This window comes from Camellia sinensis, chromosome 2, assembly GCF_055761805.1.
Source record: "Camellia sinensis isolate YWXY chromosome 2, ASM5576180v1, whole genome shotgun sequence".
Lineage (NCBI taxonomy): Eukaryota > Viridiplantae > Streptophyta > Magnoliopsida > Ericales > Theaceae > Camellia > Camellia sinensis.
Genome location: NC_138962.1, coordinates 33,247,894 through 33,265,092, shown reverse-complemented (window position 1 = coordinate 33,265,092; position 17,199 = coordinate 33,247,894). Strand labels below are relative to the sequence as shown.

The window sequence follows — 17,199 nt, the reverse complement described above, 5'->3', positions numbered from 1 at the left end:
ACCAGATTTAGGGAGGAAGATGGCGGCCTTGGAAACCCTGGAAGAGCTCGATCCTCCACCGTTGGTTAAGCCAGAGCTTTGCTTTATTTTAGAAATCACCGAAATCGGTCTGGTTAGTGTTCGTTGACGTGAATAGTGGTGGTGGTGGAAAGTTAGTTAGAAATCGACTCGAAGCTTTGTTTGGTATGCTCGTTTGGGCTAATTTAGCCATATAGGACAAAATTGGCTATTTTAGCCAAATAAGACAAAATGTCACATCTAAACCATAATTATTTCATTTTTTATCTCACAAAAGTCAAAAAAGTCAAAAAGCTTATCCCATATGAGGCTTTTTAGCTCCAGGCTAAAATAGTCAAAAAGTCAACCCATTTCCCAAATGAAGGCTTAGCTGTTCCAAAACTTAGGGTTAGAAATGAAAAAAAAAAGGAGTTAATGAGATGGTGTGAGAGAGAAGATTCTAGAGAGAGAGGAATACCTTGGCAACGTGAGCGAGACAGTGAAGAGGCGACAACAGCGAGGATTGGAGGAACTAAATCGCGATCTCGTGGTGGATCTATGGTTACGTGGTTCTAGATCTCTGGTGTCACTACCAGATCTGTACAAATGAAGAAAGGACGACGACAATGGCGGCGGCGGCACCGCCATAGAGGTTCAGATCGGCGTGGAAGAGAGGAGAGCGAAGTGAGAGAAAGAGAGAGTGTGTGTGGTTTGGTTATGCTTGGTTTGGAAAACAAAAAATTACATACACAAGGTAGTTTGGTCGTTTTGCAAAAGTTTGTCTTTATGGACAAAATATTTTTAGACTGTGGACCTTTGGATAAAAAAAAATCTAAAATTGAACTTATGGACTAAGCGTCCAATTTATTTTTGGCCATAAAACAAGGGGTGATTGTGGTTTGGTTTTGGACGGTTTGCGGATCGGTTTGGACCCGCTCGCATGTATGCGGTTTGGGTAAATTCAACCTGCAATCGCTCGCAGTGCGGTTTGCGGTTTGTGCGAATAAAGTTCGCGGGTGTACAGGCAGTTATGGGCAGTTTGCGGATTGGACATTTTTATTTAAAAATTTCTTTTGGAGCCCTTTTTTCCCATTTTGTAAAAATTTATTTTGGACAATTTTCCCCCCATTTTCTAAAATGCTCCAACTTTAATAATTAATGAATTAAAACTTATAAAATTAAAAACACAACAAAATCAATTCTTAACACAAACAAATCATTCAAAATTCTAAACTTTTAAATCAAATCATAAACTAATATAAGCACATCTTTCAAAATCCTAAACTAGATCATCAATCTCATTCACTATTTACTACCCAACAACACAATTAAAGTAAAATCATTCAAAATTTAAAGCTTACCTAAAAGTAATTCTTCATTAACTTTTACATTCACCCAAAATATAATAATAAAATAACAACGGTCTAGATTTAAAAATTAAAAAAAAATAAAATAAAAAGTCTAAATGCCAACGGGTTGTTGCGGGTGTGGGTTAAACCCGCAATCATGCCATATTCCAAACTGCATCCGCTCGCATTGTGTCTGCGAAACCGTCTATTTGTATGCGGGTCAATTCAGATTGGGCTGTTTGTGCAGTTCGGATAATCCTATGCCCAATCCTATATAAAACCCATTTTAACACCACAACATATAAACCTATTTTAACACTACAACATATAGTTTTAGGGATCAAACTTTTTATTTTCAATTTTTTTTAAAAAAAAATTGTTATAAAAAAATTAGGAGACCAATTCCATAGATCTGGCCCGAAAGTCAAAAAAAAAAAGAAAAAAAAAAGAAGACTTTTAGTGAATTTTTTTTAAAAATGTCACTAACAAATATATTTTAGGAACAAAATAATTTTGTACATAAAAAAAAAAATGTTTACTTTTTTAGGCAAAAGTTTTCATACCACGAGAATAGTCGTTAGTAAATGTCTCATTTGGTCTCTAGAAATACAATTATGATATTTTTGATAACTTGAAAAGTGATTTCACCTCTAAATTTTTATCTCTAAAATTGTAATTTGTTATAACCACTCTAAAAAAATGTAGAGAAAAAAAAAAAAAAAAACTAGAAATATTTCAAATATATTAAAAATTTTAACATTTTTTTTTCCTATTCAAAAAGGAAGACACAACAGAACATAGAGTTAAGGCATATTGCCTTGATAAATAGAGGATGGCCCTTGTATGTCTACAACAAGCAGGCTTGCAATCTCAGTATGAGGGTCATTAAGAAAAACAAAAGGTTCTTGGTGATTAACCCCTAAGTTTGCCAAACCATCTACACCTTTGTTGCCTTCTTTGAGGATGTGTTGAATGGTGCAATTGTATCTCTGCATTAGGAACTTGGTATCCTCAAGAAGGGCCCTGTGCTGAAAATTTGGACTAGATTCTTCCTAAATTAGTTGAACAACATGCACAAAATTTAACTCAATAATTATATCTCTTATTCATTTCTCCAGAATGATAGTTAGGCCTCTATATACTCCCCAAAGCTCTACTTCCAAGCTAGTTGCTTCATCAAGTCTCCCATGGTATCCATGCACCCATGCTCCTCTCTCATCTCTGAAGAGTCCTCCATAGCCAGCTGGTCCAGGATTTCCTTTTGAGCATCCATCAGTATTAAGTATAATTTTGCCTGCAAAAGGTAAGCCTAGTTAGTTTTTTGTTCCAGAAGCTGTCTAATAAAGTGGTCAAATTGAAATGCCTCAAAAGTTTCAGCTGCTTGGTGCTAGATGTATCTGATGGCTTCGTTCACATTGCATTCCTCTTGCTTGAAAACAAAATTATTTCTATCTTTATAGATTTGCCACATAGTGAATACAAACACAATGCCCCAAGGAATTTGGTAGATCTTTCTCTCCTTGCTTTTTATGTTAACTTGAAGCCACTGTTCCCAAGTTTGTTGTTCACTTAGTTCAAGCCATCTGTGGCTTCTTATGGCTAACCAAATATCTTGAGCTTTAGGGCACTCTCTGAACAGGTGGCTTATGTCTTCCCGAGCTAAGTTGTACCTGGGGCATCCATCATCCATGGTCAAACCTTTAAGACTTCTGTGATGGTTGGTTAATAAACGCTTATAGAATAGCAACCAATAGAAACATTTCAATTTTTGTGGGATTTTCTGTTTCCAAATCCAGTTCCAGCTTACTTTATCACTATGTTGGTTCATATCTGTTAAGAGATCATAAGCTGCACTAACAGTGAAGTTACTAGTTAGTGCTCATTTCCAGTGGGGATTGTCTGGGACTTCTACAAAATGAGGCAAGTAGATTTGTGACATGCTCTGCAGAATGGATTGAGGAATGAATTCTGCAGCTGCCTTGAGATTCCAAGTCTCATCTACATTGATTACATTAGCTATTTTCAAACAATTTGAGGTATAGTCACCAGGGCATTGAGATGCAATGGTGCTGTCACCACACCACCAGTCGTTCCCGAAGGAGATGGTCTTGCCATTACCTACTGTCCACGCCTTTTTTAAGAAGATCTCTGGTTTTGATAATACTTTTCCAGGTGTGAGAAGCCAATCTATTAACAAGGCAATCCATCAAGGGTTCTTTTTGAAGGTACTTACCTTTGAGCACAACAGTATAGGTTGAGTCCTAACACTAAGAAGTTTCCATCCAAGCTTGGTTAAGAGAGCTAATTTTTGGTTTTCAGCTTTTTGGATGCCAAGTCCTCCCTCTTGCTTGTTCTTACAAAATTGTCTCCAATTTACAAGATGAACTTTCCTCTTGCTTTGTTAGTCCCCCCATAGAAAATTTTTATTGAGTTTGTTAATTTGTTTACACACACTCTGTGGAAGCTTGTTGGTTTGCATGATGTAAGAGGGTATGGATGAGGTTACAGACTGAATGATGGTAATTCTACCAGTTAGGGAGAGAGTATTAGCTTTCCAAGAGGATAGCTTTTGCTAAATTTTCTCAAAAATGTTGTTGTATATGTCTCTTTGGACTCTGCTTTGAAGGAGGGGCACTCCAAGATATTTGCCCAAATTGTGGGTAAGGGCTATCAGACAAAATTGACTCAATTCTTTTGCCTTTCTGCTAGCCACATTAGGAGAGATGAACATTTTAGATTTTTGAAGGCTGATTTGCTAGTCAGAGATGAGGTAGAATTCATTGATTGTGTTCATGATGGTCTCACAGTTTGTTTGATCAGCTTGAGCAAAAAGGAGAAGATCATCCGCAAAGAAAAGGTAAGATATAGATGGTCTATCTCTAGCTGCTTTGATGCCCTTCCAATGATTTTTCTCAACTTGGCACCTAATCATATTGGACAACCTTTCCATACAGAGAACAAATAAGTATGGAGATAGGGGATCACCCTGTCTTAAACCTCTGCCAGGAGTGAATTCATCCATGGTTTCGCCATTCCATAATAGAGATATCACGACCCCATCCCGTCTCTAGTAGAATGGTGCCGTGATGGCTAGTAATCCGAGATTACCGAAGGCCAACTGACAAAGTCACACACGATCAGAGTATACATATGGTACTTACATGTGCGGAAGCAATAAATTTGAATCTAAATAGTCCATGAGAGCTGTGCATAGATCAAATTAAATGACATACATCTTAATATAGTTTACAACTTGGATACAAACAAATAAAGTACAAAATACATCTTGATCAAAAGGCTTCTCAAGCCGACATATGCAAAATACAATGAATCACAAGCTAAGAAGCATAGTCTTCAAGATGCTATCAAAAGATTGAATCCAAACATCATGCCAAACGCATCTAGGCGTCACCACCGTCCTGTTCATCACCTACATATATATATAGAGAGGGTGAGCTTGGATGCTCAGTGAATGATATCAGTAATAAAGGTTTTGCATGAATGATATCCAAGATCTCTTTTCTAAACAATACATAGCATAACTAATACGAAATCAAAGGATGAGCCAAGTCCATCTAACAAGTCTTTCAAAACTTCAAGGGATGCTCACTAGCATCAATATAGTACAAGGGATGCAATTAACAAAGGTGCTACAAAAGTTTAGAGTCCCCTAGCTCGTACGGACTTGTGCTACAAATGCTTATAGTCCCTTAACACGTACGGACTTGTGCTACAAATGCTTATAGTCCCTTAGCACATACGGACTTGTTAAGAATGTTATCAAAATCAAAGCTAATACTTGATACACAAAATAGGGATAGTCATTCATGCTTAACAAATACTTTTTTAAAACAAGCAAGGCAAAGCTTTATCAAATGTCATAACATAGCTTTATTAAAAATACCACTCACTTAGTTCTTCAAACATCGGGGTCAAAGCAAGAGTCCAAGTCCTACAAACACAAGCAAAGTCTATTGAATACACTCTCAAACAAGCTTTACATGAATGCAAATGATCTCAGCATTCCTTCAAAACTATGTCGGACCAAAACAAAACACTGTTTCTTAACTCGGAAAACATAATGGGCACCAACCAGGTCTAGGCTGAGGTCCTACACCTCCTTGTCGAGGTGTGGTCCTGATGGCCACATTCAAGGAAATGAAGTTGGGAAAATCTGGGTTTCCCTTTGCTAAAGAACATAAAAAACATAAATGCTCAATCACACTTGTTATTACGAAATCTGGGATTTCATGAGAAGAGTTTGAAAACATGGACCTGAGTACCCATACATGAAGATCTTATGAAGACAAACACAAAAACATGAATCTTGATGCAAACTTTCGGATCAACAAGGCTTTTATTCAAGAACACATAAATATCACTTTCTCTTTCTAAGATCAAACTTTAAATCAATGCATGGCTTACAAATCGTGCTCGATCATGCAATGCAGCTGGATGAACAATAAGAACAACAAGAGTAGATCAAGATTCTAACCTCAAGACACGAATCTAATGGCTCAAGGTGTGAAGATCAAGCTTGGAAAATCTATTCCCTTTCTAAGAACTCCTCCTTCTTCTTCCTAGAGACTCTCTCTCTAAAAGACCAGGATATGATACAAAATGATGTGTTTCTTAACAACTCACTGACTTAACCCTCTGCTGGGACACGTGGCATCGGCTGGTTGGCTTTTCTCAAAAAGGTGACTGAGTGAAAAGACAAGACTATGACAAAGTGTGTTCAACAACAAGATGGCATAGGCACTCCAGCAGGTAATGATCTCAGCTAAGGACAAAGCTTCGGCAAGAGGGGTCCCAATGATCTCAGCCGGGATGGATAACGCATGGTCCAAATGTGCCACACCTTGGCCTAGATGTGCCACATCTCGACCTAGGTTATACCGGTCCAAAACAAGACCACTAGGTGCAAGGATCAAGGATAGTACTAGGTGCAAGGATCAAGGTTATACTGGTCCATATCTCGGCCTCGGTGGAGTACACCTCGGCCTAGATAATGACATCTCGGCCAATATGTTAGGGTGGAGATGGAGGTCAAACATGGTGGTTCCAAGATAGTACTACGTGTAAGAGGTTCAAAGGTGCGACCTAGGCTTAACAAGACCTCGGCTACACACCGAGCAAGAGACGAAACACACAAACAATACGCAAGCCAAATCACATAACCACAAAACAAGACGGAAACTACAAATGCAAGCTTAACAAAACAAAACGTGCAAATGCACATGAACATAACTAAGATGGGGATGACGGTCACTACAGCCTACCCTCCTTAAAGAAGTTTGGTCCCCAAACTTAAGTTACCTTGTTCCGAAAACAATTCTGGATGTCGAATTTTCATTTCTTCTTCCATTTCCCATGTGGCATCCTTGCCATAATGCTCATTCCATTCAACCTTCACCATCAGTATCGACTTGTTCCTCAACTGCTTCACTTGTTTATCAATAATTCTCCTCGGCTTCTCCTCGTAGCCCAAATCTTCATTAACCACAATCCCGGAATGATCAATCATATGCAGTGGATCCCGAATATACTTCCTCAACATTGAAATGTGAAACACATTGTGGACTTGACTTAGTTCTAGCGGCAAAGCAAGTCTGTAAGCAACTGGGTTAACTCTTTCGAGAATTTTAAACGGCCCGATGTAACGAGGTGCTAACTTACCTTTCTTCCCAAATCTTGAAACTCCTTTCATCGGCGAAACCTTCAGGAATACATGATCTCCAACTTCAAATTCTAACTCCCTTCTCCTCTGGTCGGCGTAACTCTTCTGTCGACTCTAAGCAGTTTTGATCCTCTGCCGAATGAGCTTAATCTTCTCGGTTGTAACTTGAACTAGCTCGGGGCCAATCAAAGCTTTATCCCCTACTTCAGTCCAACATATCAGCGATCTGCACTTCCTCCCATACAAAGATTCGTACGGCGCCATGCCAATGCTAGCTTGATAACTGTTGTTGTAAGCGAATTCTATTGATGGTAAATGCACTCCCTAACTTCCCTTGAAGTCCAATACACATAGTCTGAGCATATCTTCAAGTGTCTGAATCGTTCTTTCCGTTTGCCCATCGGTTTGGGGATGAAAAGTTGTGCTAAACCTCAACTCGGTCCCCCAAGCTTTTTGTAGACTCTGCCAAAACCTGGAAACGAACTTCGGATCTCGGTCTGAAACAATGGACATCGGCATTCCGTGAAGTCTAACAATCTCGTTCATATACAACATAGCAAGTCGGTCAGCATTGAAAGTGGTCTGGACGGGTAAGAAGTGTGCTGACTTAGTTAATCTGTCAACTATAACCCAAATCGAATCCATACCTTTTTGTGACCTTGGTAATCCGATAACAAAATCCATGGAGATGTGTTCCCATTTCCACTCTGGAATTGACAAAGGTTGAAGAAGTCCTGCCAGTTTTTGATACTCTGCTTTCACTTGTTGACAATATAAACACTAGGATACGAACTTGGCTATCTCTCTTTTCATATTTGGCCACCAAAAGGTCTGTTTCACGTCCTGGTACATCTTGGTACTTTCTGGATGAACGGCAAATTTGGAACGATGGGCTTCCTGCAGAATCTTCATTTTCAACTCTGGGACGTCGGCCATACACAATCTTCCTTCAAACTTTAGTACCTGGTTTTCAATGGTATATCCCAAATACTGTAGTGACAATCTCGGCACATACTTTCTTGAAGAATTCATCTTCCATCTGTCTGGCCCTCACTTCCTCAATGATGGTCGACTCTATCGAAATTATTGCTAAGCACGCCAAACTCCCAACTAATTTCCTGCTTAAAACGTCGGCCACCAAGTTTGCTTTGCCTGGGTGATATTGAATTTGCATGTCGTAGTCCTTTAATAGTTCGAGCCATCTTCTCTGCCTCACATTTAATTTTTTCTGCGTAAACAAGTACTTCAAACTCTTGTGGTCTGTGAAAACTTGGCAAGAAGCTCCATACAAGTAATGACGCCAAATCTTCAAAGCAAACACTATGGCTGCTAGTTCTAAATCGTGGGTAGGATAATTCTTCTCATGAGGTTTCAATTGGCGAGATGCATATGCTATGACTTTACCCCCTTGCATTAACACATATCCCAAACCTTTATGTGAAGCGTCACTATAAATCTGAAATTCCTCATTGCCAGACGGTAGCACAAGAACCGGTGCTGTGACTAACCTCGTCTTCAACTCCTGGAAGGTTGATTCTCTATATTCGGTCCATTTATACGTCACTCCCTTCTGAGTTAGCTGTGTCAAAGGTATTGCAATCCTTGAAAAGTCCTTCACAAACTTTCTATAATAACCGGCCAAACCCAGAAAACTACGAACCTCGGACACATTAGTCGGCCTCAGCCAATTCACAACGGCTTCAACCTTGCTAGGATCGACCGAAATACCCTTTTCATCAATCACATGTCCCAAAAATGAAATACTGGAAAGCCAAAACTTACACTTGCTAAACTTGGCATACAACTTCCTGTCCCTCAAAATCTGTAAGGCAAGTCTCAGATGCTTCTCATGCTCAACTTCACTCTTGGAATAGATCAATATGTCGTCGATGAAAACAACCACAAACTCATCTAGGTAAGGCTTAAAGACTTTGTTCATCAGATCCATGCATGCTGCAGGAGCATTAGTCACTCCAAAAGGCATTATCAAAAATTCGTAGTGGCCATACCTTGTCCGAAAAGCAGTCTTCTCAACATCCTCGGCTTTAACCTTGAGCTGATAGTAGCCCAACCTGAGATCAATTTTGGAAAAGACTCGTGCACCTTGTAATTGGTCAAGCAGATCATCGATCCTCGGCAATGGGTACTTATTCTTAATGGTTACCTTGTTCAGTTCTCGGTAGTAGATACAAAGGCGAAGTGTACCATCCTTTTTCTTCACGAATAAAACTGGTGCTCCCCAAGGTAAAGTACTCGGCCTAATAAAGCCCTTATCTAATAACTCTTGTAATTGAAACTTCAACTCCTTAAGCTTGGCTGGGGCCATTCTATAGGGTGTTTTGGAGATAGGCTGGGTTTCCGACATGACGTCAACAGTAAATTCTATTTCTTTTTCGACTAAGTAGCCAGGAAAATCGTTTGGAAAGACATCGGGGAATTCATTGACAACTGGTATGTCGACAATTTCAACATTTCCGTTCAGATCACTTAGTACACTACACAGATAACCTTGACACCCTTTTTGGATCAACTTATAAGCTTTCATAGATGAGATCAAGTAGGGTGGGGGTACTACTCCTTTACCCCGAAATGTAACCTCGGTTTGGTTTGGGGGTTTCAACGTGACGCTTTTGGAAACATAATTAATGGATGCATGATTTTCTACTAACCAATCTATTCCAAATATAACATCAAAATGAGCTATGTCCAACGGCATCAAATTAACTAGTAATTCAACATTCACAATCACAACATCGCATGCTCTATAAATGGATGCAACAGTCATAATTTTCTAGACGGAATAGACACAGATAACACATAACCTAGGGGTTCCAATTCTCTATTTAACTTCTCGACAAATTTAGTAGATACAAATGAATGCGTAGAACCTGAATCAATCAATATATATGCATCTTGAGAGCAAATTGGAAGGGTACTTGACACTATTGTCTCGGCACTCTGAGTGTCTCCTGGCACTAATGCAAAAACTCTGCCCTACCTAGCCCATGCCCTTCCGACATTATTTCTCTGTGCAGAGCTTGAAGTGCTCCCATCCTTCTTACCATCGCCAGCCTTTGTCTTCGGACAGTCTTTCACACGATGACCCATCTCGCCACACTTGAAGCAAGCCCCTGACGCCCAACGACAAACTCCAGAATGTTGTTTTCCACAACTTGCACACATCGGCTTAGTATCTCCTCCCTGATTTGAGTTGCTGGAACCGCCCATATTCGGCTTCTTTTTGGCATTAAACGGGACTCGGCGATTATCATAATTATGCCTCTTCCTCTGGCTCTCTCCTGAACTCTGGTATCGGTTTAAGTTAGCTTCTACCAGGATGGCCTTGTCTAACACTCTGGCATAAGTCGGCATGTTGAGCATGTTAACTCGATCCTGTATCAGTCCACGCAGTCCACTTTCAAACTTCCTAGCTTTTCTGTATTCGTCATCGACCATATAGGGCGTAGATCTTGCCAACTCGGTAAAAGCACGGTCGTATTCCGCCACTATCTTATTGCCTTGTGTCAAAGTCCGGAACTCTGTGGTCTTGCGGTCTCGGACACTAAGGGGGAATGCTTGTAGTAGAACAACTCCAAAAATCTAGCCCAAGTCAAACCTGGGTTGCCTTCTCAGATCATTATCCACCATCTTCGTGCGTCGTCGTCCAACGTAAATGCTGCTAATGACACCTTCCGAGCGTCGATGCTGGGAAAAAACACGAATAATTACTCTATTTCCAAAACCCATGCCTCGGCCTTCATCGGTTCTATACCCCCTTGGAACCTCGGCGGTTTCATCTTTTTGAACTCTCTGATCAAGGCTATGGTGCTGTCCCCATATAGGGCTTGCCGTGGAGGCACTTGCGGCATTGGAGGAGGTGGAGGTGGGACTGTATGTCGGCCGTTTGTCTGCTCGGCCTGGGTAGAGGTAGTACTAGCATCCCGTGGCCTAGGCTGTCTCAACTCGCGGACCAAACCTTCGACCAACCTTTCTAGTCTGTCTAATCTGTCTTTAGAATGATCTCGACCAATTGGAGGTCTACCCCTTCTCATGATGCTAAGAGTATGCAAAATATAACTTCAAAACAAAATGAACGAATAACATGTATGCAAGTAACAAATAGTTATGCCGAGATAATGCACACCTTGTCAAGTAGCAAGCAATATGGTGCAAATCTTAATATCATTCTAAGGGAAATCCTAAGCTCTTTAGGACTCAAAGTGTGTGAATAACGCACTATAAGGAACTCGTGCTCTGATATCAACCTGTCATGACCCCATCCCGCCCCTAGTAGAATGGTGCCGTGATGGCCAGTAATCCGAGATTACCGAAGGCCAACTGACAAAGTCACACACGATCAGAGTATACATATGGGGCTTACATGTGCGGAAGCAATAAATTTGAATCTAAATAGTCCATGAGAGCTGTGCATAGATCAAATTAAATGACATACATCTTAATATAGTTTACAACTTGGATACAAACAAATAAAGTACAAAATACATCTTGATCAAAAGGCTTCTCAAGCCGACATATGCAAGATACAATAAATCACAAGCTAAGAAGCATAGTCTTCAAGATGCTATCAAAAGTATGAATCCAAACATCATGCCAAACGCATCTAGGCGTCACCGTCACCGCCGTCCTACTCATTACCTACATATATATATATATATATATATATATAGAGGGTGAGCTTGGATACTTAGTGAATGATATCAGTAATAAAGGTTTTGCATGAATGATATCCAAGATCTCTTTTCTAAACAATACATAGCATAACTAATACGAAATCAAGGGATGAGCCAAGTCCATCTAACAAGTCTTTCAAAACTTCAAGGGATGCTCACTAGCATCAATATAATACAAGGGATGCCATTAACAAAGGTGCTACAAAAGTTTAGAGTCCCCTAGCACGTACGGACTTGTGCTACAAATGCTTATAGTCTCTTAGCACGTACGGACTTGTGCTACAAATGCTTATAGTCCCTTAGCACGTACAGACTTGTCAAGAATGTTATCAAAATCAAAGCTAATACTTGATACACAAAATAGGGATAGTCATTCATGCTTAACAAATACTTTTTCAAAACAAGTAAGGCAAAGCTTTATCAAATGTCATAACATAGCTATATTAAAAATGCCACTCACTTAGTTCTTTGAACATCGGGGTCAAAGCAAGAGTCCAAGTCCTACAAACACATGGCAAAGTCTATTGAATGCACTCTTAAACAAGCTTTACATGAATGCAAATGATCTCGGCATTCCTTCAAAACTAAGTCGAACCAAAACAAAACACTGTTTCTCAACTCGGAAAACATAATGGGCACCAACCAGGTCTAGGCCGAGGTCCTACACCTCCTTGCCGAGGTGTGGTCCTGATGGCCACATTCAAGGAAATGAAGTTGGGAAAATCTGGGTTTCCCTCTGCTGAAGAACATGAAAAACATGAATGCTCAATCACACTTGTTATTACGAAATCTGAGATTTCATGAGATGAGTTTGAAAACATGGACCTGAGTACTCATACATGAAGATCTTATGAAGACAAACACAAAAACATGAATCTTGATGCAAGCTTTCGGATCAACAAGGCTTTTATTCAAGAACACATAAATATCACTTTCTCTTTCTAAGATCAAACTTTAAATCAATGCATGGCTTACAAATCGTGCTCGATCATGCAATGCAGCTGGATGAACAATAAGAACAACAAGAGTAGATCAAGATTCTAACCTCAAGACACGAATCTAATGGCTCAAGGTGTGAAGATCAAGCTTGGAAAATCTATTCCCTCTCTAAGAACTCCTCCTTCTTCTTCCTAGAGCCTCTCTCTCTAAAAGACCAGGATATGATACAAAATGATGTGTTTCTTAACAACTCACTAACTTAACCCTCTGCTGGGACACGTGGCATTGGCTGGTTGGCTTTTCTCAAAAAGGTGACTGAGTGAAAAGACAAGACTATGACAAAGTGTGTTCAACAAACAAGATGGCATAGGCACTCCAGCAGGTAATGATCTCGGCTAAGGACAAAGCTTTGGCAAGAGGAGTCCCAATGATCTCGGCCGGGATGGATAACGCATGGTCCAAATGTGCCACACTTTGGCCTAGATGTGCCACATCTCGGCCTAGGTTATACCGGTCTAGAACAAGACCACTAGGTGCAAAGGATCAAGGATAGTACTAGGTGCAAGGATCAAGGTTATACTGGTCCATATCTCGGCCTCGGTGGAGTACACCTCGGCCTAGATGATGATATCTCGGCCAATATGTCAGAGTGGAGGTGGAAGTCAAACAAGGTGGTTCCAAGATAGTACTACGTGTAAGAGGTTCAAAGGTGCGACCTAGGCTTAACAAGACCTCGGCTACACACCGAGCAAGAGACAGAACACACAAACAATACGCAAGCCAAATCACATAAGCACAAAACAAGACGGAAACTACAAATGCAAGCTTAACAAAACAAAACGTGCAAATACACATGAACATGACTAAGATGGGGATGAAAATAGTAGACACATTAAAATATCTAGTGTTTCTTTCACCTTGAGTAATTCAATTGACTCTAGATTTTTGAAACCAAAGGATCTGCTCTTGAAAGAGGGTTTTATTATATTGACAAATTAGATCTTTTTCAAGAAAAAACAGATTATGAGAGAAATGATCAACCAAAGGCTTTTGAATACTTTTAATATGTAAAATAAGACACATTTTCTTCGATCGTGCTACGTAGCTCGAAAACGGGGAGCCGAATGGCTCGATTTTTTTTTTTTTTTTTTTTTTTTTTGCAGAAGAAGAACGAAGACCAGGAAGAAGAAGGAAGAAAGGAGGAGGAGGAGGAGGAGGAAGAGAAGGAAGGGAGGAGGAGGAGGAGGACTGGAGGGGGCATAATATTCGGGGGAGGAGGAGGCGGAGGCGGGGCGACGGTGGGCGGAGGCTACGGCAGGGCTGGGCTGGGCGACGATCGGTGGATCGACGGCTGGGAGGGGTGACGATCGGCGGATCAGCGACTGGGAGGGGCGACGATCGGCGGCTAGCCGGGGCAACGATCGTCTTCTCTCTCTCTCTCTTCCCCTCTGCTTCTCTCTTTCTCTCCCTCTCCCTCTGCTTCTCTCTTTCTCTCCCTCTACTTCTCTCTGCGTCTTCTCCCTCGAGCGATTCGGAGCAAAATGTTTCGAGCTACAAAACATTTCCCCCTTTTCTTTTTAAAAATATTTCCGAAAATTTCTTTATTTCAAGCAAGGGAATCAGCAGCAACCTGTTGAAAATTATTAATAGAGAGAGCTCATGATTCCAAGAGGAACAGACGTCTCTGTACTGAGTATGTGAAAGCCAAGCTGCCTCAAAGCGGAAAGGACGATTACAAGGACAATTCATATCTTGGCTAGTCGATGCAAACTGTTCATGTCTTGGCCAGCCATATATGAATACATTTATGACAATTATTAGTCGATCTTCTTGACTGCATGCTTTGCAACCCTAAATTTCTCCGTCATCAGATATTGGTACAATATTAAGGCTGACAACTTTGACCACATAGTGGACCTAAAGTTTGGGCCATAATTTTTCTAAGCTTTCTGAATTACAGGTTTGATTGTCCAACGAAGGGGTTGTTTGAGATGATTATATTTTTTATCTTTTTACAAAAGATATGTAGAAAAGTAAAAAAGTGATATGATGAAAAAAAAATAAAAAGATGAATTATTTGTGACTTTTTAAACTTGACCTAAATCATGAAGAGTAGACACTAAGATTTACTTTAAAAATTATATATGAGGAGTGGAGACACTAAGATCTTACTTTGAAAAGAATATATCGTTTGATTGTGAGATTAAAAAAAAAATAAAAAATTAAAAAGAAGTCCCTTGATTTTATTTTTTTTGTGAAATTGTGATAGCTACAAACAAACGAGATCAATCACAGGCACTTGGAAACTCTGTTTCATGCACTACAATTTTATTTTTTATTTTTTATTTTTTATTTTTGCATCAGAAACAAACATTTTCAAGAATGTTTGCAAATTGAATCTCTATTGGACAAATTGAATAATTTTGTTTCTTTTATTGAACTTCTACTGAACCAAATCCAGGACCTAACTTACAAACACAATGAACAACCAAAAATACAAGAACAACCAACAACACAAAGCACATATTCATCCATGGTGATCTAATATCTTGCTTCAACAATAATGTCTCAAGCGCGATACAAACTCAATTCTTGAATCAGAGAATTCAAATCAGAGTGAGACGATCCGCCCTCTTCAATAGCCTTCTTCGCCAAATCTTTAAGCTCCCTCGCCCGGCTCCTCATTTCCTCCGCCTCTTCCCCCACCATAACCCGCTTCACCGCCTTTGCTATCGATTCTCTTTCAATACCGCCAGTTGCGGTCCTCCTTTTCCATTTTAAAGAACCAACACCAACCCCAATTCTCAAAATGTCAGTCACCAACTTCTCATTAAAAAACTGCTCGGCGAACATTGGCCAAGTCACCATTGGCAAGCCCGCACTGATTCCTTCGAACGTCGAATTCCACCCACAATGAGTCACGAAACCGCCAACCGATTCATGCTCAAGAATCAGCACTTGGGGTGCCCAACCTCTTATGATCAATCCTCTATCTTTCATTCTCTCCTCAAACCCTTCTGGTAACCATTTCTCTTCATTCTTATCTGCTTCATTCTTTGATTGCCTCACAACCCAGATGAATTGTTGCCCGGAAGACTCAAGACCCATTGCGATCTCATACAGCTGAGAAGCAGGAAAGTTGGCCATGCTTCCGAAACATATATAGATGACTGAATTGGGCTTCTTCGAGTTAAGCCATTTCAAGCAGTCGTGTTCATCGATGGATGCTTCTTTACCTCTCTGTGCTTTGTCTTCAATTTCCCGATTGCATAAAGAAACCGGACCAATATGCCAAGCCCTTCTCCCCAAAACGTTCCTGTAGTGATCAGCATAGTCCGGTTCAAGCTCGTAAAAACTGTTAACAATAACTCCATAGCTTTTCACCTCCGATTCCTTTACTTTCTCAACCAACTTCCCGAAATCCGACTCTGTTTCCTGCCGAGAATGCTCTGGCAATTGGGTTCTCCTCAGCTTGATTTGATGAGGAAGATTCGGGACAACAAAGGGTTCATCATCGGAGGAAACAGTCGTCTGAGGCTTGTAAAGTCTCAAACTCTCCGAAGCACACAAGGCAAAAAAGCTAATTCCATGGAAAACCAACCTCGGAATTCCGTATTTGGCTGCAGAATCGGTGGCCCAGGGGAAGAACATGTCGGCGACGAGGCAGTCGGGGCGGTGTTCTTGTAAGACTAGCTCGAGAGGGGCTTGGAGCATGGTGGTGGCCTTCAAGAATTTTGGAATCATGTCATCGGAAGTGAGTTGGTCGGCGCTCTCGCAGCCTTCCGGGAGGCCGGCCTCGGCGGTGGGGAACTTGATGGTGATGATGTTGATGTCAACGCCGGCGTGTTTGGCTCTTTCTATGGATTTTGCGAAGAGGTGGGCGTTGAGAGGAGTGGTGATTATGGTTGATTTTACGCCGCTGTGGGCTGCGAAGAGTTTGGCAATGTCGAGAGTTGGGATCATGTGGCCGTGAGCCATTATGGGGAAGAAGAAGACATGAAGTTGACCCATTGATTAATGGTTTTTTGTCAAAGTAGGATTCGAAGTGTTTAGAAGGGTGAGAAAATTGTGGAGATTTGAAAATGAAAGAGAGAGGGAAGAAGAGGTAATTTTTGTTCAAGGACTGGTTGACAACAAGTGAATAATTGATTGAGTGATTAATGGTTCATATAGGGAGAGAAGTAGAGGCAGGTTCATAAATTTTTTAAGAAACTTCAAAATAAAGTATGGTAAATTGGATACTTGATTGACCCGACTTCATTGCAATCGTCATCTTTGTTCTTCAAGTTTGAAGACGGAAAGAAAGAAGGAAGCTGCTAGAGCCCACTTTCGTAAATACCAAGTTATCTACTCCGCGGTCTCTAAGGTCAAGTTTGGCATCCTTCAAAAAATTCAAAAAGTCAAAAAGTCACTATCTTATTTAAGTCACATCATCTTATTTAAGTCACATCACCTCTCTAACACATCACTTCAAACCCAACCCAAATCCAACCCATATTTCATAAAAAGTCAAAAAGTGCACTTATTTAGTCTTCCCAAACTT

General features: G+C 40.4%; 1 protein-coding gene across 1 annotated transcript; it reads right to left on the bottom strand.

Annotated features, from left to right (window-relative positions):
* Nucleotides 1-15,060: 15,060 nt before the first annotated feature.
* On the bottom strand, nucleotides 15,061-16,976 carry LOC114257689 (scopoletin glucosyltransferase). The gene has a single exon (XM_028197468.2). The coding sequence runs from the start codon at nucleotides 16,665-16,667 to the stop codon at nucleotides 15,225-15,227; it is 1,443 nt and encodes a 480-aa protein (XP_028053269.1). The 5' UTR covers nucleotides 16,668-16,976; the 3' UTR covers nucleotides 15,061-15,224.
* Nucleotides 16,977-17,199: the final 223 nt, after the last annotated feature.

What these genes read in the sequence shown, in the direction of transcription:
- LOC114257689 (XM_028197468.2), bottom strand. Translation starts at nt 16,667, where the DNA reads ATGGGTCAACTTCATGTCTTCTTCTTCCCCATAATGGCTCACGGCCAC.